Below are 24,845 nucleotides of genomic sequence, written 5' to 3'. Positions count from 1 at the left end.
TTTTATATTGAAAACACTTAATGAAACATTTAATAATAAACACTTGTATCTTAAAACAACATAAATATTTTGTCTTTAGAGCTTGTCGTAATATATCTTTATTCTTTCATAAACACTTTATAAAAGAAAATTTCTCGTAAACATCTTTCTCGTAAAACGTGAATTCATGCTTCACTTAAAATACCTCGATAACATATGAACTTCTCGAACCCCTTCCAGTGGAAAAAAACTCTAGGTTAACTACTATGGGTGACCCACCGTAGTATCCTTAATCTCGGCACCCATGAACATGGGCGCAAATATAAACTTCCACTACGTGATCTAGGGAAGCTGTACCCTCTGATCAGACCGTCAATACGGGGCCACATAAGGACCAAGTACTCTCTTTGGATTGGTCGCTACAAAGTCGACCGAATCCCCTCGAATAAAACCCCTCGAATAAAATATTTATATGGGTTCGTCTTTATATATATATAGAATAAGCGAAACTTGCTTGTAAACCTCGTCGTTGTTAAAGCGTCTAAACATTATTTAAGATGTAATAAATATAGTAGAATAAACTTGCTATTAGGGTATTTGAAGTTTTCTCCAGTTTTTAAAAAATATAAAAATAACTACGCCGCATATCTTAAATAATTCATAAACGTCGATAATAATAGAAATTACGGCATAGTAATATATATATATCTCGTAAAACATTAAGATACTTCTCACAATGAAAAGGAAAGTATCACTCACAATTTTCGTAATTAAAAAGAAAGTAACACTCACAGTTTCTGCTCCTCGCGTCGTTCCTTTCGATGACTTGTCGTCGCGATTTAATCACCTATCGAATTATCATTAATTAACCTCGTAAATACTAACGCTTAAAAGAAAATTACTCGAATTAATCCTATACGTCGATTCGTCCTAAGCATTCTTATCTGTAGTTCAATTACTCCTCCATTATTTTATTAATTGACCTAAAGCTTATCTCCTTAATTAAATTGCTTATTATAAGTTACTTATATAAATATCATAAAATTATAGAAAATTCCTATTGGTTGAAAATGATATTCCAAAATTATAAAATAATTTTCCTAGGTTAGAATATGACTCAAAAGAATTTTGGAGACCCTTAGTTATTTTAAAATCATTTTTGACCACTAAATTAACTCAGAATTTATATAAATTTATTCTGTCATTAGAAATTCCTAAATCTTTGATATTTTGTAGAAAATAATATTTTTGGCTTACTGTAAAAATTTGGTAGGTTCGGGATCAGTAAAAATGATTTTACTTGGTTCGGAATATAAAATAGGTTCGGTTTTGGATGAAATGACCAAAATAATCCTTCTTTTAAAACTGACAGTTGATATTTTTGTAAATACTTTAAAAACAGAAGGTTAAAATCGACTTTAAACGCAGGTGCGGATGATTCAAAATCAAACCGTATCAATCGGATTGAATCAAACCGAGTTGAACCAAAACAAACCGGAAGAACCGATTCTTTTAACCGTAAAATTACCATAAAACCATTGACTTTTATATTGACCGGACAACTTACGCTGGTATTTTTGTAATTCCGTTAAAATCTAAAGGTTATTTAGTCTTTTACTATAAAAATCGATTCGGTTTAATCTACTATAAAAAGGGACCGGATCGATTGGTCCAGTCATTTTCCTTCTTCCTCTTCCTCTCTTCTTCTCCCCGTCTCCTCGACACCGCCACACTGCCCGACGTCGTCCGGGCCGATTCCGGCGACGTCGAGGCTCAACCCTCATACCAAAATGTTCCTTTCGACGTCAAGAACATATTTCTATCATCAATTTCATCTAATCTCGCACGGGTAAGTTTTAATTTCCATTTTTCTGAAATAGGGTTCTTCGTAATTTTTAGGGTTTTCATTTAATTCTCACATATGTTATTCTATCATGAATTCTAAACGTTTCTATGCAAGTTTTTCTACCATACGAGTCCTATTTGAGTTAGAATTTTATACCTCGTTTTCTCTGTTTGTTTGCGAGGCCCGATTCTGTTGGAAAAAGGTAAGCGGCGGCGAAGAGAAACTTTTCCCCTTCTGGAACAGGCGGAAAATCGGCCGGATTTGACTGAGTCAACTCGACCAGTCACTGAGTTGACTCGGTCGGGTTGGCTCAGTGAGTTGACTCGGACGGTGTAGACTTCAGATAAGTCTTCATTCTCTATCTCTACTCTCTATTTGAATTCTGATCAATTGTTCTGAATGAACGAAATAGTTATTAGTTGCTTGACTGCCCTTTGCTTCTGAAACTGTGCAATTCAATGCTTAATCTAAACAGTACTGGGACTTGCATGCATGTTGCTATAGAACAATGTAATTAGCTTGGAGTTGAGTCTGTTGTTGTTCCGGTTTGAATGTATGAAAGAACATGGGTTTGGCTGCTTGCTGTATTGTTTAGGAACTGATTTGGTTGTGTTGAAGATGTGTGAATCCAATTCAGATTTAAGTGAAAACTGTTGTTGGTTGATTACTATGGTGTGAGAGTATCTAGCTCAATTTTTCATTCTGGAAGTGTCTTCTATATGGCAGCCCTGAATCATATGGGAAACTGCATGTATGCCTGATTTGGTGGGCTGCCAAAATCACCACACCTGTCTGGCTGCAGCAGCTGTGGTGAGTCATGGTTTAGGGCATGTTTGCTGCCCTACATCTGTCTTTAATAATGCTTGTTGTCGTCATTGTGTCTTGTTGAGGATTTTTGGTCAAAAAGAAGTGAAATTCCCATGGTTTGGCAGCTGATTTTGGCAGATTAATGGGCTGCCCAAACTGAAGTTTAAGGTTGGCTGGATTGCTGACTTATAGGATAGTGGATTTGGCTTATGTTCATTTTTTATTATTATTTTTCTTGTAAACAAAATGTTTAACATTAGGAAATGTATATACTATTTGTTTTTGTTATGCAATACTAGTAAAAGTATATAGAATTCAATTTGTACTTTAAAGTTTGCATTAGAGTTGAATAATTTCTTTAATAAATTTTTCTTCGGCATAGAATTATTTATTTAACGTACGTTTATCAATTATTTAAGCATGACTAAATCGAATCTATTCGTCGATCTAGCGTCAATACTCGTCATAGAAATAACTCGCATCTAACGTACTCTCGAAACCCAATTTCTCGCTAAAAGAAAACTAACTTGACGCTTAAGCAATGGATGCGTGGAAGAGAAATCGAATCGTCCATTTAACGAGATTATCGAACAAAGATAATCGCGTGCGTCGAAATCGTTATTTAATTAAAAATCATCGACACGTCGACAAAATTTACACGCAAACCTAAGCTCGATTTATCGAGTCGTTACACCGCCTAACTGCTACTGCCGCTACTGATCAACCTGAAGAGAAAATAAATTTTTCGAAAAACGTAAGCTTACGGTTAGTGAGGTTTTATCGAAATACTTCTAAAAATTTCATTGGGAAAAACATTACATTTATAAAACATTCATCAAGGAGAGTTCATCGAAAACATCTGTATACTTTCCTTTTTCCTCGAAAACATTTATCGAACTCTTTCAGTGAAAAACATTAGGAATCACAACAGGGGCGACCTGTTATAATATCCTAATAACCTCGACTTCCGTAACCATGGAAGTAATAATAAATTTCATTAGATAAACTAATGAAACCGTACCCTCTGATCAGACCGTAAATATGGGGCCGCATAAGGACCAAGTACTCTCTTTGGATTGGTCGCCACAAAGTCGACCGAATCCCCTCGAATAAAACATTTATATGGAGTTCGTATTTATATATATATAAAGCAACAATTTGCTTTAAACCTCGTCGTTATTAAAACGTCTAAACATTACTTGGAGTCTTTAAAACTAATTCTCTTCAGTTTTGAAAATATATCATATAGCTATGCCGCATCTTTTAATTAAATCGTAAACATCGATACGTTAATAATTTACGGCATAGTAATATATATATATATATTTCGTAAAGTACGAATATATTTTACTTAATTAAAAAGAAAGTACACTCACAGTTTCGCTACGTCTCGTGTTGTCCTTCTCGCATAACGGGACGTCGCAATTTTTCACCTATTGAAATTTCATAATTAGTTTCGCAAATATTACCGCTCAAAAGAAAATTATTCGAATTAATCATACACGTCGTTTCGTCCTAAACATCCTTATCGTTAATTCACTAGGTGTCTTTTAAGTTATTATTATTTTTATGACTTAATTGTTCATTGAATTTTACTTGATGGAATGGATTCATACAATTTTATAAAAACTTACCTATTGGTTGAAAATAATATTCCTATATTATAGAATAATTTCCTAAGTTTAAGATATGGCTCAAAATAATTTTGGAAATACTTAGTTATTTTTAAGCCATTTTGTTTATAACTACATTAACTCAGAATCAATATAAATTTATTCTGTCGTCGAAAATTCCTAAATCTTTGATTTTGTAGAAAATAATATTTTTAGCTTACTGTAAAAATTTCATAATTTTTGGACAAGTAGAAATTATTTAATTTGCTTCGGAAAATAAAAACAGGTTTGGTTTTAGTAAAATTACCAAAATAATCCTTCTTTTAAAACTGACAGTTGGTATTTTTGTAGATACTTTAAAAACAGAAGGTTAAAATTGACTTAAAACGTAGGTGCGGGTGACTTAAAATCAATCCGTTTCAGTTGGATTAAATCAGAACGATTTGAACCAAACAAACCGGAAGAACCGATACTTTTACCGTAAAATGACCATAAAACCATTGACCTTTAAATTGACCGGAAGACTCATGCTGATATTTTTGTAATTACGTTAGGGTTGAAAGGTTATTTTAGTCTTTTATTAGAAAAAATCAATTCGGTTCGATTTACTATAAAAAGGAACTGGACCGGTTGGTCCAGTCATTTTCCTTTCTTCTTCTTTTCTCTTCTCAGACGACGCGATTCTCTTCTCGTCGTCTCCCTCTGCCTCAACGGCGACATCGCCGTTTCCGGCCACTACCACCCTCAATCCATATATCAAAATGATCCTCTCAATACAAGGATCATTATTCCTCCATCAATTTCGTCAAATCACAGCAGGGTAAGCTTAAATTTTGATTTTACAGAATTCGGGTTCTACAACAATTTTGGGGTTTTCGTCTAATTTTCACATATGTTCATCTACCATGGATTCTAAGCGTTTTGCTTTAATTCGACAAAAATTTGGGCTTTGATTTTTACCTTGAATTTCCTGCTTGTTTTGCGAGGTCTGATTCGGCTGGATATGGGTTATTGACGACGGAAAGAAGCTTTTTCTCTTCTAGGGTTGACCGGAAAATGGCCGGATTCGGCTGAGTCAACTCGACCAGTCACTGAGTTGACTCGGTCAGTTGGCTCAGTGAGCTGACTCGGTCCCTGAATAAGATAAGTTCTCCTACTCCCCTGGTTCTGTTTTCCTTTAATTTCCCCTGTTGGAGTGTTTATGACAGTATTAGAATGTTGCATGCTAAATAACAGTGATGATTTATTTCTTTCTTTTTGGAATTACCTGATGAAGTTTGGCTTAGGTTTGATGCTGCCTTGGTTAAAACATGGTTGTTGATTTAAATTCGGCTGAGACTGTGTGGTGGCCTAATATCAGTTTCTGGTTGATGATGATTCTTTATTGAACTGCCCTGTTAAGATAATTTTTGTGTTAGAAAAATTCCTTGCATGCCGAATTGGCTGAGATTGGTTGAGATTAATGCATACTTTACCTGTTTTACTTATTCTGGAATAACTGACATGTCACTTGCTTGGCTGCCGACTGGAAGTTGTTTTTGAACTGGTTTGGGTAAGAAAAATGTTTGGCTGACTGCCTGCACTATTTATCTGAGTTGAATGCTATTTGATGGTGTTTTGAGAGTGTCTAAGTTAGTTCAGAGTATGAGAAGTATCTGCTGGTAAATCTTTAGTAAAATGTGGTGATTTGCATGTATATTACTGAGTTTTTAGGGGGTGCCAGCTCACTGAAATGTGACTGGCATGCAGGCAGCCTGAAATGACTCATTGATTACAATATTTATTTGCCTTACAAGTGTATTTATTAGTGCTTGCTAACTTGTTGTCTCTTGTGCAGGATATCTAAACAAAGAGCTTCATTTTCCATGGTGTGGCAGCTGGTTTTGGACAGTTCTAGTGGCTGGAATTGGCAACTTCAAGGACTGCCTGGACTTGATTTATTGGCTGGTTGTGTAGGTGATAATGTGGACAGCCTTGTATTCTTCTTTTTATTTTATTATTTCTTTGTATCCAATATAAGTAGCATTAAGAAATATGTAATATTTGTTTTGTGTTATGCAACATTAGGAATTGTATATAGAGAACTCTATTTGTATTTATTTGTTATATAATTTCCTTATAAACTACTATCTTAGTATAACTTAAAGAAAAATTTTATATTAAATAATTTCTTTTGCGACAAGTTTTCGTTAGAATCGTTTATTAATTGTCGTTCGTCTAAATAGAATCCAATCGTTCATCTAACGTCGAAAATAAAAATCACGTGCGTCTAAATCGTTATTTTATTAAAACTATCACCACGTCGACAAAATTTACACGCAAATCTAAGCTCGATTTAACGAGTCGTTACACATATGAACGGAAGCATAAGCTCCTCTACCAATTTTTTTATCTTCAACAAGAAGTGTACTCGCATAAATCTCCCATTCGGGTGGCTCGTCGTTGTCGACATCGTTGGACTCCATAATCTTCCCTTCCATCGGACCGAATTACTTCCGACAAAAAAAGCAAGATTAACGTACTCTTTATTAGACGGCATGCACGAGAGTATTAATAATTTGTCGGCAATAAATCTATATAATCACGGTTTGTTTATACGACATGTGCTCTAGTAAAGTACGAAAGGTTTAAGGTATCATCGCTTACGAGATGATCAGCAAGAACACACCAGCTTCACGTAAGTCTCCATCGACGTGGTTGACTGAAAATATAAATCAATTCTTAGATCATTAAAAACACAATGTCATCATTTATGTGATAAGACTGATGACGATGTAATTGATTAAGTGCTACTTTCAAAGTTGAAAGACTATTTTTTTGGTCAAACTACTTCCCTCATGTTTTTAATTTGACTCTTGAATGTGAACCTCGTGTCCAACACTAAAATCTACAAAATCGAGAATAGTCTGTACTCTGATACCATCGTAGTTCAAGGAGAAAGATTTTATATAGTTGTATAAGTTATAAGGGATGGATGTATTCAACAACCGTATGAGAGTGATAGATGCTAGCTATAACCCTAAAATATATTCTTCATATATGAAGTGAATTTGGGAATAGTATGATCGTCCTTTGAAGATCGAGATTTTATAAAGTTTAACGATTACTGCTTTAAATTCTTCCATATGGAGACCCAGCTCTAATACATCTTTCACCGTATAATACTCTTCATTTGACGATGTTCCATCTATGATGTTATCCTGACTGAAGTTATTTGTTGTGAAATCAAAAATGTCGTGCCTAAAGTAGTGTCTTACAACAAAAAAATAGGAGCTAAAAAAACGATAACAATTTCATTAAAAAAACAATAACCAAGAATTGAAACCCTACCCTCCAATCCATAAATATGGTAGATGTCGTGGTCGGCTTTCAATCCTCTAATCTACGTGTGATTGTCCTTAGTCACGGAAGAAAAGTTCATGTTATGTAATTATTTATTTATTTATTATTATTATTTTTTGATAATTGATTAGAGCCATCATTCATTCCAATAAACCGTTCAAATGGACAATGTCGACTACATCCTAAAACAGCTCACAAAGAGAATAACAAATTAAAAACGAGGAAGCATGTTATGTAATTAAGTAATGCTATTAATCCCATTGAGATTCGGTACATATTCTAACATTTAGAAATATTCTATTTAGAAGATTGGATGTGCTTGAAACATGTAATCTTGCAATTTTGCAAGAAATAAGACAATCCAAAAGGTTTTTCTATTCTTTTTTGCAAATAAATTAAAAAGTATAACTGTCAACTACTCCTTTCGTATTCAAATAGATGACGTTTTTTATGGATTTTTTTGTCTTCAAATAGTTAACGTTTTTAGAATATCAATGCAAACTTTTTATGTATACCATTTCTCTTTCTTTCCACTAACACATACAAATAGAAAATAATATTAATTAAATAAAAAAGAGAAATGACAAAAGAGTAAAGTGAAGACAAATCTTGTCTTAAAAGTAGCATTCTTGGTATTGATAAAAGAGTGAAAAACGTCACTTATTAAAATACAGAGGTAGTATTTCGCATTATTAATTAGAAAAAATGATTTAATTCCCTTCTAAATTTCCACACATATTTTGGAAGTTCTTTTTATTTATTCATATGATAATCTAAAAAAAAGTATTTTTATCATTACTACTTCCGTTTCACAATATTTAATATTTTGATTAGAATGACAATAGTGGCGGAGCCACGACCATGATTAGGGGGTCAATTGACCCCACATAATTTTAGAAAAAAAATTGTTTAGTCCTTCAAATATTTATTGTTTGCATATAAATCCATATTGATTAAATATAACTCTATTAATTTGGAGTAAAAAATTAAAATAATTCAATACATGTTTTAGAAAAAAATCCAATGTATGTATTTTTCAGAGAATACTTGTTTATCTGATTTTAGATCCCTTCAATACATACACATTTTGAACCGTATGAATGAAAAATTAGGTAATTCAAATTATAACGAAAATTTTCAGTCAAATTTTTTACTAATAGTACTTATATAATTTTGACCCCACAAAATTTTTTCTCTGGCTCCGCCACTGAATGACAAATAACATGATATGATTAATCAGTATTTTTAAGAAAAAAATACTCCCTTCGGCCCTAACTACCTGCGACAATATCCTATATAAAATGCATAGAAAATATGACATTTAATTAGGGACGGAATGTTTTTTTTTATAATAGGCGTAGTATTTCTTAACCTTCTCAAAATTGAGTAAATCATAATGTATAGGTTAAGAAATCTTTTCTTTATAACCTGTTTGAAAAGCCACTGTGTAATTGGAATTATATATAATTGGCGGTAATTATATAGTTTGACATGTTTGAATTTGATCGTGTAATTACTTGGTCCCATATAATTGTGTGTAATTCGAATACTCCAAAAATACAGTTTCAATTCCGATCCCTCACAGAAATTCATGTAATTACGCAATTTAATATTTTTATTATATTATTTGTTATTTAACTGTATAACAAAACATAACAATCGTAAACGTAATTATACAGTACTAACCAAACAAAACACACCCTTAATAAAAATACCCTCATCATACTTATTAATTATACAATATCAAACATTATCTATCTGAAACAAAAGGAGTATGTTAGAGCACGTTCCGATCTCCGATCATTTTTCTTTAGACCAGGCAAGATAAAATTTGGATACATAAAACAAGATGTATTTATTTATTACAATATTTTCATAGGAAAAAGAAAATGTAAGGAAAAAAAAAACCCTCCGGATAAATTCTCTTTCACCAAAATTCCAAACTAAAGGGGAAAATAATGATCATGTTGCTTCCTACCTAACCTTTGAGCTCAGAAAACATCGTCAATTAGCTTTAGCTTGATCAGCAGCAGCTGCCAGTTTCTTTCTCTGTTGATGCTCTGCAACTTTATAATCAACTACTTCATTGAACTGGATAGGATCAAGCACACAATTCAAACTACCATAAACAGCAGCTTGGACACTAGCCATCAATTTTGCTATTTCCCTTCCCGAGAAGCCATCCGTTTTAGCAGCTGCTTCCTTTATGATGTCATCAGTCAGACCCTTGATCTCTATCTTTTGTGGTTGTCGTTTAAACAAATTCCGAAACCAACCAGATTCCCTTGACCCTGCCTGAGCTATATATTTTTGGAGGTAAAGCTTTAAAAGCTTGAAGCGCTCTTCTTCTTCGGGTAAAGGGAACTCGAAGACTTCGTCTATGCGATCTGCTACTGCTGAATCGAGATCACCAGGTCGATTAGTGGCAAGAGCAAGGACGATATCCTTAGTTTGGTCACCAGTCCGGAAAAGAAGAGCGTTTAGTGCACTTCTTTGAGCTTCACTCTTGTAGGTTTTGTTCCTTCTGCAAAATATGATCAAGATAACTTAAATCTACGCCAAACAGACCGAACAGATTTCTTAGAGAAAAGAAGTAAAAGTTTGGAAACCATGTGGTGCAGGAGAAATAATGAAATTGTTTGGATCACTTACTTGCACAAAAATGCATCTGCTTCGTCAATGAAGATCAATAAACCCCTGTTCGACTTCTTAGCCCAATCAAACAACCGATGTATTTTTGTAACAGCTTGTGCTCCCAGTGGAGCAACATCACCACCTGTCATCAATGCATAATCTAGCCCCTGAGAGGAAATTGAAAACTGGATTTAGGGAAAGCAAAACTGACGCATTCTAACAAGCTGACGTATAGTCAGTCTCGTTTGATACCATTACTGTCAAAGTTTACGATCACCAATCTCCACACGCTTTAAAATGGAACAATTGAAATTGAAATATGGCAAGTGAATAAGAATCCATTAAAGTTGCAGGGAAGTTAAAGGGTACGATATCATACAGATTTAGTAGCCAGTTCTCTAGCAGCCATTGTCTTCCCTGTTCCAGGAGGGCCATAGAAAAGAATGTTTCGGAAAGGTGCATTATGAGATTTTGTGTTTGCAGTTGCACTAGCCAACTGGACAACTCTTTTTTGAAGTGAGGGGTGTAAAATTACATCGCCAAACCCACTTGCATTCCCATTCACAGAAGCATTCCCTTTCTCAGCAGTACGTGCTACAGAGCTCATGCCACGAGAGAAAAAGCCCGACCAAGGGTATTTCCCTCGGGATGACTCTCTGATCAGAGATGGGTGTCCCAATATTTTATCAACATAACCCCAGATCACTTTTGCACCTTCCCTGCAATCGAAAACCTAAGCAATAAATATACTATCTGCAAAATTTGAAAGCTACCCAATCATTCTCTAATGCTTCAGAAATCACAATTTTTCTGTTAACTGAAAGAATAAAGTATACAAGTGACTACACCAAAACTATTTAGAACAGTGCTTTAACTAATCATTAATCCATTGGAAACTGATAGCCACAAGGAAATTCGACCAACTTATTCCAGTGAAACACGAATACCAAATGCATCAAGAAAGACGTAAAAAAGATATTACACTAATACTCCAGAGGTTTTTGGAGTTGAACTGAGTACAGATGGGACTTGATACAAGGAATAATTTGACCAAAAACATCCAAAAACTCTTACCTTGTCGTGTAAATACCAGCTGCTAGAGATCAATAATAGACATAGCATTAATGAACTCCCAAGCCACTTCAATTTCAGAGAAAGCAAGACTTGGAAGATGCCAGGATCTATTCCTCCAGATATCAAATACTTTAGCTTCTCTTCTAATCCCTGTATCACCAAAAGCAATGCCAAGAAACATATCATAATATAAATAATCATTTGGGTTAAATTAGGGACAGCAGTAAATTCACGTTGCTTTTTGGTGCAAACATGCTAAAAACCAATTTATACTATTTTATGACTATTTTATCCTTGTGTTTTTGTACTACTAGTAATAAATAACTGAAAACAGAAATCGATTTTGTCCTCTTCATCACCTCCGTTACCAGCTGCTGCCGCCAATCTTGTTGTTGTTACATGTCCGACCACCGTCTCATCATCAATCTCCGTCCGATTTCCCATCAGCCTCTCTTCACCACTTTGACAAACACCCAAAATCCTAACACCCAAACTCCAATAGTGACTTCCTCCTCTCAAATCGCCTCCACTTCCGCTACCTAAAGAAACCCGAGCTCGCCCTCATCATCTTCCAATCGACCATTTCCATCATCTTCCTCTCAAATCCTAATTCTTTTCCTTCGATCCCGTCGTCTACTTGCAGATTTGTTTTCGACTCCGTCGACCGTCGTCCATTTTCAGATTTGAGGGTTTAAATCCGAACTAATTGTTTTTTTTTCCTTCTCTCGATTAACTGTCGATTGGAAGAATAAATGTGGGTGTTCCATTTTCATGATGAATTGCTAGTTGAAATCAGAAAATTGGGTAAGAATTTGGGAAAGTTTGGTGAATCCTCTAACCACCGAGCAAGTTTTGAATCGGATTTGAGTGAGATGTATCTTCGAGACGAAAATTTTACGAGAAAACTGAAAAGGGGAAAAAATGAGCTTCACACAGCACAACAGCAAAGTGTCATGGGCCATATCGTTACACAAAGCATTCATTCTCTTAAAATGTTTAACCGCAAACCAACCTACTGCATCTTCTAATCTAGTAATTCAATATTCTCATGGGTTTGACTATCGAGTGTCGATCCTGTCGAGTAGTTTTTTTTTTTTTTTTCTTATGAATTGTCCAGTAGTTTTGGAGAAGACGAGAAGAGCAATTTTGATTTTATTATCTCATTAATTAACAGCACATAAGGGTAAAATGGTAATAAAGTACTCTAAACTGATTTTTTTCGTGTAAGTATCAAAAAGCACCGTGAATTTACTGGTACCCTAAATTAATTTTAAAAGACTTCGCTTTTTTATTATATGTTTGTTGACTTCTTTAACTTTTTAAAATTAGAAAAATTGGCGTCAAATATGTTACGTAAGAGGCCTTATGGTCAATTATATATTATTTTCCATTAAAGTCGAAAGGATCTAGGCACAAGAAATTAATTTAATTATATACAAGTGATTACAGTTTTACAAATCAGATTAAACAGGATGAACCCTTGATTGAACCCTAGCCAGTTAACCTCTAAAACCACCACCACCACTTCCAACCTCCACCAACCACTGCCACCGGCCACCGCTTCTGACCGTCCCCTCCGATCACCACCTATTTGATTTGAGTACTAATCAATTTGTTATTTTGTACCATTGTTCGATCGCTCACTATAGTCACCACAATACTAATGTCATGAAATCCTTTCATTATAAAACGTTGACTTTCAAATATTGAGAGCTTTAATTATCTAATGTATCAAATTTCCAAATGAAATACTTCATCAACAAAATATTTCATCACGGTCATGCAGCGAACCTGTAAAATATTTAGAACCCAAAAATTTATCGATTTGATTGTGCACATTCTTGAATATTGGGTTTAATCTGACATTACATATGTCCATGTCCAAATACTGTACTTAATTATGAGACCAAGTATGAAAACCAATGGCTTCTTAGGATTCGAGAACCAAAACCAGTCGTGGAATTCAAATTCAAGATTTCCAATTATCTATCTGGTCTTAGGTCGTTGCACGTTTGATCACTTGTCGCCTACATATTTAGCTTTTGGTTCGTTTCGATGGCCGGCGCCTCTCTAGGTCCCACTTTAGGCTGATTAAGCTATCTAGTCTTCTCCTCCAGATCAACTCACCAGTCACACGAACGCTCCTACAATAGTAGATTCCTTTGATCCATCATGTACGGTCTCCACTAATTTCATTACCAATATATTCCGATCTGGTTAAATAGGAGCTTCTCCAATTTCCCATTTTCTTCCATTGACGTTGAGGAAATGAGAAATGGCGTACATGAATTTCCTGCTCCTTCCGAAGCAGCAAAGTATCATTTTTCTTTCAAAAATTCACATAGTTTTCATATATTTTATTTCTCCGCTGGACGTCAATTAACATCTCCTCATGATTAACTTATTCATAATTGATGTCTTTGAAATACTCATTAAATTTTCATTGTCGACATACTTTTATATATATATATATATAAACATTTGTTTCAAATGATCAAATTATATATATTTATAAATTTTAATTTGTTTTTTCTTTTTTGATGATAATTTTCATTTGTTTGAGAGTATGGTTATATATATATATATATTATACTACCTCCGTCTTAAAATAAAAATTAATTCTTTGAAAGAAATATATGGTGTTGGTGGCACCTATTTTATGTTAATTTAGTTTAATATCCTTCGCTAAGGGATTTCAAGCACCGACAGAAGGGCCCTTATTTCAAAGAGAGGAGGTGGTGATCCATTTTAGTTCATAACTAATATCCTGCGTAACTTTTTTGTATGTCTGAAACTTATACTGAACATAGTTAATTAATATAAATTTCGTAAGATTAAAGAAAAAAGAAGAAGAAGAAAAATTTTGTAACATTTTTTGATTTTTTTAATGGTCGTCAATTAAAAGAAAAGGGATTTTAATATAGATTATGCGCCCTTTTGACTATTTACAGCAACAAGTTATTAAACTTTACATGCTTCAAAGTAAATTTAATTTCTATCGAAATGGTGGCATATGATAATCTATATGTTAATCTTACGGAGGTAGTAAACTAAAGTCAGAAATGGTTTGGTTTTACTTTTTCAATAGAAGTTTAGTTTAGTTTGAAGCATGTAAATTTTAATAACTTGTTGCTGGAATTAGCTAAAGGGTTTGTTGAACACATTCATCATGCACACATAACATATAAGATAAATGTCGAGCATAATACATCATGCTTTTATAAATTTAAAATTGATCATATAACTAATGATCATACAAGAAAAAAAAAATCTATCCTTCTACAAAATAAACTCTTTTATATTATATTTTATTTTATAGGATATAGTAGTTGTACTCTGAATAAAATATAATATATTTACATTGTCAAACTCTATAATAATTATGATATTAATTTTATAAATTATTTCTATCTTATTAACGGGTTGAATGTTGAAGTTTGATTCGTCAATAAAATGTTTAATCGAATGTAATTAAAACTGCTTAGTTTGGTTTTTAGTATTGTGTATAACATTTGGTTTGCATTTAAGGTTGCTGCTAGTTATGCTACCATATTGGTAAAAAAATTATTTTGTAGTTAGGTTTTATTAATGATTGAATTTAAAATTGGGTTAGACTTGTTTAGCTTGGTCACGAATTATGTAGTGTAAAGTGCAAATTTTATTAATGGAGGCTTAAATTTATTTTCTTGATAGCATGAGATGGCTTTACATTAGTTGTGAAATTGATTTTTGTTTGCATTAAGCCAAAATCATTATGGAATCAATCGTATTAAAAAATAAAGGAAACGAAAGTGAAATAATTCATAAGAAAATGATAATAATAAACTTAGAATTAAAGTTTAGACATATTTAACTAAATTTAATTTAATGAATAGTACCTTTACTTTTCATTGGTAAAGTTAAGTTTTTTTTAGGTCTTCCGGGTATCTTCACCACTTATAACGGTGAAATTAATTTCTCGTTCCAACTATCAACGTACGAAACGGTAGGAAATTGGCGGCAAAATTTTTTTCACAGAATAGTCGAGTTAAGTTGACAATATGAATTTAGCATCTATAAATAATCATTTGGGCTAAATTAGTTTTAAAAGACTTCGTTTTTTTATTATATGAATATTGTTGACTTGTTTAACTTCTTGAAATTAGAAAAAATTGGCGTCAAATATGTAAGAGGCCTTATGGTCAATTATATATCGTTTTCCATTATAGTCAATCGAAAGGATCTAGGCACAAGAAATCTAATTATATACAAGTGATTACAGTTGAAATAGATTATTCAAATTAAGTTTCAAGGAAGATCACAATTTAGATCCAACAGTCTGGCAGATACAGAATGAGTTTCATCTTAATTTCCTTAATTTCTAGTAAAGTCAACCGCCAACTATGTGTTGACTCTAGTTTTGTCGACATTATAATTTTTTTTTTTTTGATGCATCACATTGTAATATATACACACTAATTAATTCATCAATAACTAATGTCAACAGAGAGCTAGTAGGTCAAGATTAAACTACGAAATACTTAGTACTACTTTACTCCCTAATAAATGTCGCTTAAGTTATATAAATTGTATCGTAAAAATGACGGTTAATAATGTGTATGTATATATTTATATCTCGTACTAGCTCTATATATAGAATTAGACGGGCAAGTTTTGATTATAATCAATCAATCATCAATAAAATGGCATTAAAAATAGGCAAAGCTATGGTAGGCGGAGCAGCGAGTGTGTCGTTGAATCAAGTTTCGCTTTGGGGAATTTCTGATAAGGACACCAAGTCCTTATCATCTGCGTCTATCTTGAAGGTTTCCAAAAGCTTCCCAAAAATAAGAGGTACGTACGTCTTCTTTCTACGAATACTCCCTCTGTCCCTAACTGTCGCATTTTTCATACAAATTATAAAGAAAATGCGATTGATAATTAGGGATGGAAGTAGTATTTCTTTTGCAGTATGGATTGATCAATATATAAACACTACATGAAATCGGAAAAAAATAAAATAAAATGGAATTTTCCATTTTCAGTTAACTAAAACTGATGAAAAGCCTCATTCTCTAATCAAGATAAGTTCATCAGAGAAGGAATGTTGTAGCGAAAGTCAGCTCCAAACGTCCTGGCCTTCAACAAAATGATGTTAATCAATTAATGTCATCAGTTGATCTGGATGAAACTTACAAATGTAACTAACTTGCATATCTTCTAATTATACTGATGAGACGATTATAATCAGTCATGGCATTTAATTATAGGCAAAGCTGTGGCGCGCAAAGCAGGACGTAAATTCTCGTTGAAACCAGTTAATTCACATACGGGAATTACTGACAAGGACTCCAACTCCAACTCCAACTCGAACCTCTCATGGCAGATCTTGCACCAAACCGTCCAATCATTCGGTAAGGAAGGCCATATATAAATATATATAATCTTTCTTAAAATAATTTATCATCTATAAACATATACTCCCTTTCTTGTAGACTTCCAAAATTCTCAATGCATTTATATGTTTCTGATCAGGATCTAACCCTGGCGTAAGCTACATCAGGCTTAAATCAGATATTATGTATGCAGATATTGTTGAAGGTGTAGGCGAGACCCTAACTAGTAGAAATCAGAAGGTTCGTGTTTAATTATTTTTCAACTCTATTAGTCAATGGCTAAATTAAATAGAATAAGAAATAAAAATAAAATAAAATAAATTATTTTTTCTGAAATTGATCATGTAGGTAAGTTTGGTAAGTAACATCTATTCCCAGTCCGGGGCCAGCCGTGACACTTATACATATCGCTTTGATGACACTCCTGCAGCCATAGATGACAATATGTTATGTCCGGGTATATATATATGCGTGCACTTTCTTAATTGTAACTATATATCTATATTGACGGCAAGGTCAATGATTAAATTACTCCCAAGCCCTAATTAACAATATTGGAAATAATTTTTTTCATCAGAATTTCGAAAAGCCTTGCGTAATATGAAACCTCGAGGAGAAAGAGTGATTGTCATTCCACCCAGGGTAAGGGTTTTTTTCTTTTTTCCTAGAAAGGAGGAAATCATATATAGTTTCAATATCCATTAGTGCATTTTCTTCTCCTTTTCTCTTAATTTCATGCATGGTTTGGGATTTGGTGCCCTAAATTTGTCTTTGCAGCTAAGCAGCACTGGGGAACATAGAATTGTGCATGTGAAACTATTTAGTGTCGAGAAAAAGAAGCGTTTTCGTCTTTACCTGGATCTATAATGTAGATACGGTGTAGCCTTGGCGTGCCTCATACTTTGAAGTCAATAAATTATAATTTATTCATGCAATTTATTATATATATCTCTATGTTAAATCGTTAAGTCAATAAATCAATTATTTATGTTTTTTCAGAGTTGTAACACTCATTTGCTAGTCAATGTCCTGGATTTATCAAGCATTATATGTAATATATGTTCAGTTATTGGATTTATGATGGATGCTACTGTGTTAGTAATCGGGGTGTGTATGAACATTTATCGCATATCTAAATCTAATAATTACTGTACTAAGCAATATGTTCAGTTATGGATTTAGTTTTGGAATTTATGAACAAAAAGAGTGTTCATTGAAAAATGTATAAAGAATATGCCCATTATAATTTTTAAGTTTTAGAATTTATTAAAAAAAAATGTTCATTCAAAAATGTATAAAGAATAACAGAAAAAAATACATTTATTAAGCATTTCTTTTTGAAGTTCATAATAATTAATAAGTAGAGTATTATCCGGCCGTTATCTCGGATTCCATTAAAAATTAATTCAATATTTATTATTTTTATAATAATTAATGATCTTAATTTTATGAATTCAATATAAATAATGAATGTGAATATTTATTTGTAATTGATCTCATTCATAATATATTATTTTTGATGCAATTTTTTTTTATCAAACGAGCTTTTTATTAATCAAAAGATAAAAAACTGTCATAATGTATACAACCTATTACAACTTCAAAACAGCAAAATACAGCATGTACCTATCTCCAATTATTCAGTAAACTCAAAACTATACAATTCGCAACACCAACAGCTAATATCACAGCTGCACGAATCTGTCTAACTACATGATTAGTACTACCGTTCTTTCCCTAAAATATGATGTTGTTCCTTTCCAACCATAAATAATATACTACTGCTGCAAACAGAATTCTTTTTAGAACTGCCAATTTAGATTTTTCAGTTACTTTCTTTATAAACCAAGTCAATTCCCATTTCCATCTCTTAGGATTTTTTCTTACTTCACAATATGACATAACTGTCATCCAAACCACTTTAGAGAACACGCAATCAAAGAAAAGATGATAAATAGATTCTTCACAAATCTATTGAAAACACAAATTGCATCCGAGATAATACCCCATTTAAATAGTCTAGTTTTAACAGCAAGCCTATTATTAACTGCCATCCAGAGTATCATACTATGACGAGCAATTAAATTTTTATTCCATACCAACCTAGACCAATTTACTTTCACAGTACTAATTCTGATGGCATCATATCCAGACTTAATTGAATACCTGACGATGAAACAGTCCAGCAAACTAAGTCATCCATATTAAACTGCTTTCATTTGTTTTCCCCCTTAATGATCAAATGGTGGATAGGGGTGGGTACAATTTGATTTAAGAGGCGGTCGGACGTACAAATTTTACATAGTCTATGCATTAAACAATATGGATTATTGTCCTTCCTCAACAATAAATATTTTCCCACCTGGTACACCTTCAATTTCACTATGTTTAAACCTCTCCAACAACCTGTCAGCAGGTATTAAAAGCAACAATCAACTTATAGTTGACGATATTATCGAATCACGATGCACGACTTGCACATGTTTATTCTTTTTCGAGCCTCGAGTTGGATGAAAGTTGCTAATAAGGATTTCTGATACACACATCCTCGAAACTTCAATCAAAGCTCAGCCGACAGCCGGCATCCTGTTTTAGACGAACAAATGATCATAGCATTCTGTGAAAATGTTTTTAAAATAAGCAAGTTACGCAAAATCTTGCATAATATAATTGTTTTTAGTTTCTTCCCTTTCATTATTGATTTCCCCTAGTAATTAATTAAGGCATATTTGTTGATCATTACGTTCAACTATTTTAGTTAACAAAATTCTTTGCTATATATACTATGTTTTTAACGATTACTACCTCCGTATCAAATTATATGATATTTTGGATTAGATTTGGATGAACCTAACAATTCAAAATATAATGTATTTATTTTGATATGGAAGGAATATTTTGTTACCATACTATTTTTATTTTTATTTTTGAAATTCTTTTACCATACTAGCTAGTTGAGATATATTCTAGGACAGATTTTAATGGTTAAGCCTTCGTCCTAGCCAATCTTTAAGGTTTTAAATAAAAATAGTATATGTTAAAAAAACGGATGTGGTACATGTTTAAATTTCCTTAGGTCAATTATTGATTTTTTTTCCTGACAAACAGTACAATATCTTCGAAAATGGAATATAAAGCTGTAAAATAATTTTGGGATAATTACATCCTGGACCCCTAAACTATGGCTTAACCAACATTTGAACCCTTAAACTAATCAACATCACTTAACCATGTCTCCTTGACTCCAGTTTAACTTGGGTCAATCCCGTTAACTCGTGCTAACTTGGCAATAACGTCCCCGCTCTGTGCATAGGTGGCGCTGATTATTTGGTTGAGCTGTCAATCAGTACATTCAATTTCTCTTATGGATCCATCTGTCATTTGTGAAACAATTTAAGGACCCCCATGAAATTATCTCTAATATTTACCAAACATTAATAAGGAGAGTATTAAAATTGAAAAGTAAGTTTACTGATTTCCATCTGATGGTTTAATTTACCAAAATTATATATTTTCCCTAAAATGAATGACAAAAAAACTTAAAAAAATGATATCGACGTCATAAAGGAAGATTTTTATTTTTACCGTACTAGCCACAAATTGATCAATTGATTATATATCTCATGTTCATTCGATCACGAATAAATTTATCAGAACATGATTCAATTATATATATATATATGTATATATTTAGAGATTCATCAGGCATGCATAAAGCTTGGATAAAATATTATGGAAAGATTATTATTTATTCTAATGATTATTAATTCAAATTATTAATGAGGGCGAACACAACAACAAAGGTTTTGTTGAGGTCGACCAATCTCCCTAATAGGAGTGCAAAGCCCACTTCGGAACTTCTTATTTATACAGTCTGTAGCGCATTGGACTTCACTGTATGTTGCACTACATGTTCCAAAGCAGAGCAGATCACCTACAAAATTAATTAAATTAATAACATCTTTTGATTCAACGATTTTTTACTACACAATGGGGCTAGTCCTAGAGTCGATCTCATGATCTCCAAGATGAAAGTCCCGAATAATCACTAGACCAATAGACTCTGGTTTAAATTAATAACATCTTCTTTACGTATTTATTTATTTATATATAAAAGTAAAACCATGAGAATATATATATATATATATAATTTCAGAGGGAATTCTGATTCTTTTTTTATATATATATAAAATAAAAATAAAAAACTGTTAGAGAGACTTACATGAGACTGAAGAAATGGAGATGGCCCTGATTGCCAAGAAGAGAATGAATAATAATCTCGACCCCATAATCTTTATATTCACTTAAAAGCTGATTAGATGAAATTTAAAAATCAAAATTATCAGGAATTGTGTTAACACTTTAGTAAAGTTGCATCATATATATAGAGAAGAGATTTTTAAAATAAGTAATTTAAAATCTTGTAGTATCATTTTTATATGTATATATTTTTAGTAGAATTTGATCTTTCAATATCTCTTGGCTCTGTTTTAATCATTGAATCATATCATCATTGATTCATTTTTCTTTTTATGTTTTTTTTTCTTAATTCATTTATATATGCATAGATTGATATTTCATTTTTGACTAGTAAATCAAAATACACTTCTGTTACAAAAGTTATTTTCTACCGTAATTGCTAACACGTCTAACTTTCCGTTAAGCAGTAAAACGGCAACATATGTGAACCTCGTGTGAGTGGATTGCGGGTGAATGTCGCAGTGGAGGGAGACGATGGAGAAATCTGGTGGTGGTATAATTTCTTAAACGCTTAAGGGTAAAATTTCACCTTCTATAAAACTATTAGGGTCTAAACTATAATTTCTTAAAGCAGTGAGTACCAAACGGCAGACGATCAACGTGAGATTTATAACTGACGTCGTTAACCAACTCAACGGAATGTAAGAATGGGATGAAAAATTGTGTAGATGAGATAAGTTCTGGTAAAAACCGTAAAAATTCAATGTTTAGGTGAGACTATAAAAAATTGATTGAAAAGATATTTATCAAAAATATATATATCTGGTGGAGATTCTATTTAGAAGATGTATATATCTTTCCTTTGATCAAAGATGTCCAATTTTGTATGAAATAACAAATTCAAAAATAATTTATGTTTCTTTTTTTGCTTTAAAAAGTGTAACTTGTAAAATATGTTTTCATCATTAATAAGAAGAAGAAAAAAAAGTTTTAATTCTCTTCCTAAATTTCCACACAAATTTTTAGTCACTCTTTTCTATTTATTTATATGATAATCTACTATCGCTTTCGTCTTCACATTCGGTATATATGGAACACCATCAATAAACTTTGTAATATTAGGATGATCGAGTTTATGTCAATCTGCGATTTTTTGACCGAAAATATACCAAACTATAGTAAAATTTATCCCTTCACCATCGATGATTTTCAGTGAAAAAAAAATATCTTTAATAATCCAGAAAAAAAGAGTCTTTAGTGAGTATAAATTAATAAATAAACAATATAGTAAGCTGACATTAGTGCAAAAACTTGATTAAATCTAGTATTTCGATCGATGATTATTGTATTGTGAAAACCTTATGAAATCTTCATGAGATCATGAATATATATGTTGAAGAATATTAATTAATAAAAATAAACTCTATATTAGTTATATGTACATGCTACTTTTTGGCCATCGTAGAGACCTATATGAACGGAAGCATAAGCTCCTCTACAAATTTTTTTATCTTCAACAAGAAGTGTACTCGCATAAATCTTCCATTCGGGTGGCTCGTCGTTGTCGACATCGTTGGACTCCATAATCTTCCCTTCCATCGGACCGAATTACTTCCGACAAAAAAAGCAAGATTAACGTACTCTTTATTAGACGGCATGCACGAGAGTATTAATAATTTGTCGACAATAAATCTATATAATCACGGTTTGTTTATACGACATGTGCTCTAGTAAAGTACGAAAGGTTTAAGGTATCATCGCTTACGAGATGATCAGCAAGAACACGCCAGCTTCACGTAAGTCTCCATCGACGTGGTTGACTGAAAATATAAATCAATTCTTAGATCATTAAAAACACAATGTCATCATTTATGTGATAAGACTGATGACGATGTAATTGATTAAGTGCTACTTTCAAAGTTGAAAGACTAATTTTTTGGTCAAACTACTTCCCTCATGTTTTTAATTTGACTCTTGAATGTGAACCTCGTGTCCAACACTAAAATCTACAAAATCGAGAATAGTCTGTACTCTGATACCGTCGTAGTTCAAGGAGAAAGATTGTATATAGTTGTATAAGTTATAAGGGATGGATGTATTCAACAACCGCATGAGAGTGATAGATGCTAGCTATAACCCTAAAATATATTCTTCATATATGAAGTGAATTTGGGAATAGTATGATCGTCCTTTGAAGATCGAGATTTTATAAAGTTTAACGATTACTGCTTTAAATTCTTCCATATGGAGACCCAGCTCTAATACATCTTTCACCGTATAATACTCTTCATTTGACGATGTTCCAACTATGATGTTATCCTGACTGAAGTTATTGGTTGTGAAATCAAAAATGTCGTGCCTAAAGTAGTGTCTTACAACAAAAAAATAGGAGCTAAAAAAACGATAACAATTTCATTAAAAAAACAATAACCAAGAATTGAAACCCTACCCTCCAATCCATAAACATGGTAGATGTCGTGGTCGGCTTTCAATCCTCTAATCTACGTGTGATTGTCCTTAGTCACGGAAGAAAAGTTCATGTTATGTAATTATTTATTTATTATTATTATTTTTTGATAATTGATTAGAGCCATCATTCATTCCAATAAACCGTTCAAATGGACAATGTCGACTACATCCTAAAACAGCTCACAAAGAGAATAACAAATTAAAAACGAGGAAGCATGTTATGTAATTAAGTAATGCTATTAATCCCATTGAGATTCGGTACATATTCTAACATTTAGAAATATTCTATTTAGAAGATTGGATGTGCTTGAAACATGTAATCTTGCAATTTTGCAAGAAATAAGACAATCCAAAAGGTTTTTCTATTCTTTTTTGCAAATAAATTAAAAAGTATAACTGTCAACTACTCCTTTCGTATTCAAATAGATGACGTTTTTTATGGATTTTTTTGTCTTCAAATAGTTAACGTTTTTAGAATATCAATGCAAACTTTTTATGTATACCATTTCTCTTTCTTTCCACTAACACATACAAGGAAAAAACTTAGGTACGCTTCCTTACGTACGCTACGTACGCTTCTCTGCTTTAAACGGTTGTACGTTTGACCAACAGTACAACTGTTTAAAGCAGAGAAGCGTACGTAGCGTACGTAAAGAAGCGTACGTAAGTCTTGCCCCACATACAAATAGAAAATAATATTAATTAAATAAAAAAGAGAAATGACAAAAGAGTAAAGTGAAGACAAATTTTGTCTTAAAAGTAGCATTCTTAATATTGATAAAAGAGTGAAAAACGTCACTTATTAAAATACAGAGGTAGTATTTCGCATTATTAATTAGAAAAACTGATTTAATTCCCTTCTAAATTTCCACACATATTTTGGAAGTTCTTTTTATTTAATCATATGATAATCTAAAAAAAAAGTATTTTTATCATTACTACTTCCGTTTCACAATATTTAATATTTTGATTAGAATGACAACAGTGGCGGAGCCACCACCATGATTAGGGGTCAATTGACCCCACATAATTTTAGAAAAAAAATTATTTAGTCCTTCAAATATTTATTGTTTGCATATAAATCCATATTGATTAAATACAACTCTATTAATTTGGAGTAAAAAATTAAAATAATTCAATACATGTTTTAGAAAAAAATCCAATGTATGTATTTTTTAGAGAATACTTGTTTATCTGATTTTAGATCCCTTCAATACATACACATTTTGAACCGTATGAATGAAAAATTAGGTAATTCAAATTATAACGAAAATTTTCAGTCAAATTTTTTACTAATAGTACTTATATAATTTTGACCCCACAAAATTTTTTCTCTGGCTCCGCCACTGAATGACAAATAACATGATATGATTAATCAGTATTTTTAAGAAAAAAATACTCCCTTCGGCCCTAACTACCTGCGACAATATCCTATATAAAATGCATAGAAAATATGACATTTAATTAGGGACGGAATGTTTTTTTTTATAATAGGCGTAGTATTTC

General features: G+C 32.4%; 1 protein-coding gene across 1 annotated transcript; it reads right to left on the bottom strand.

The window, feature by feature from the left end:
- Positions 1–9,591: 9,591 nt before the first annotated feature.
- LOC139884735 (uncharacterized) lies at positions 9,592–17,353 on the bottom strand. The gene is made up of 5 exons (XM_071868725.1): positions 17,298–17,353; positions 11,296–11,325; positions 10,601–10,940; positions 10,240–10,388; positions 9,592–10,111 (listed from the first exon to the last, which is right to left on the bottom strand). The coding sequence occupies exons 1-5, from the start codon at positions 17,351–17,353 to the stop codon at positions 9,592–9,594; spliced, it is 1,095 nt and encodes a 364-aa protein (XP_071724826.1).
- Positions 17,354–24,845: the final 7,492 nt, after the last annotated feature.

Source organism: Rutidosis leptorrhynchoides, unplaced genomic scaffold (assembly GCF_046630445.1).
Source record: "Rutidosis leptorrhynchoides isolate AG116_Rl617_1_P2 unplaced genomic scaffold, CSIRO_AGI_Rlap_v1 contig596, whole genome shotgun sequence".
Lineage (NCBI taxonomy): Eukaryota > Viridiplantae > Streptophyta > Magnoliopsida > Asterales > Asteraceae > Rutidosis > Rutidosis leptorrhynchoides.
The sequence above is the reverse complement of the archived record's forward strand: the minus strand, read 5'-3'. Positions and strand labels throughout refer to the sequence as shown.

Coding starts and splice junctions, on each gene's coding strand:
- LOC139884735 (XM_071868725.1), bottom strand. CDS start 17,353: ATGATTTCCTCCTTTCTAGGAAAAAAGAAAAAAACCCTTACCCTGGGT. Junction 10,941..11,295: donor GCTGGTATTTACACGACAAG/GTAAGAGTTTTT, acceptor TTTCGATTGCAG/GGAAGGTGCAAAAGTGATCT. Junction 10,112..10,239: donor GCAGATGCATTTTTGTGCAA/GTAAGTGATCCA, acceptor CATATTTTGCAG/AAGGAACAAAACCTACAAGA.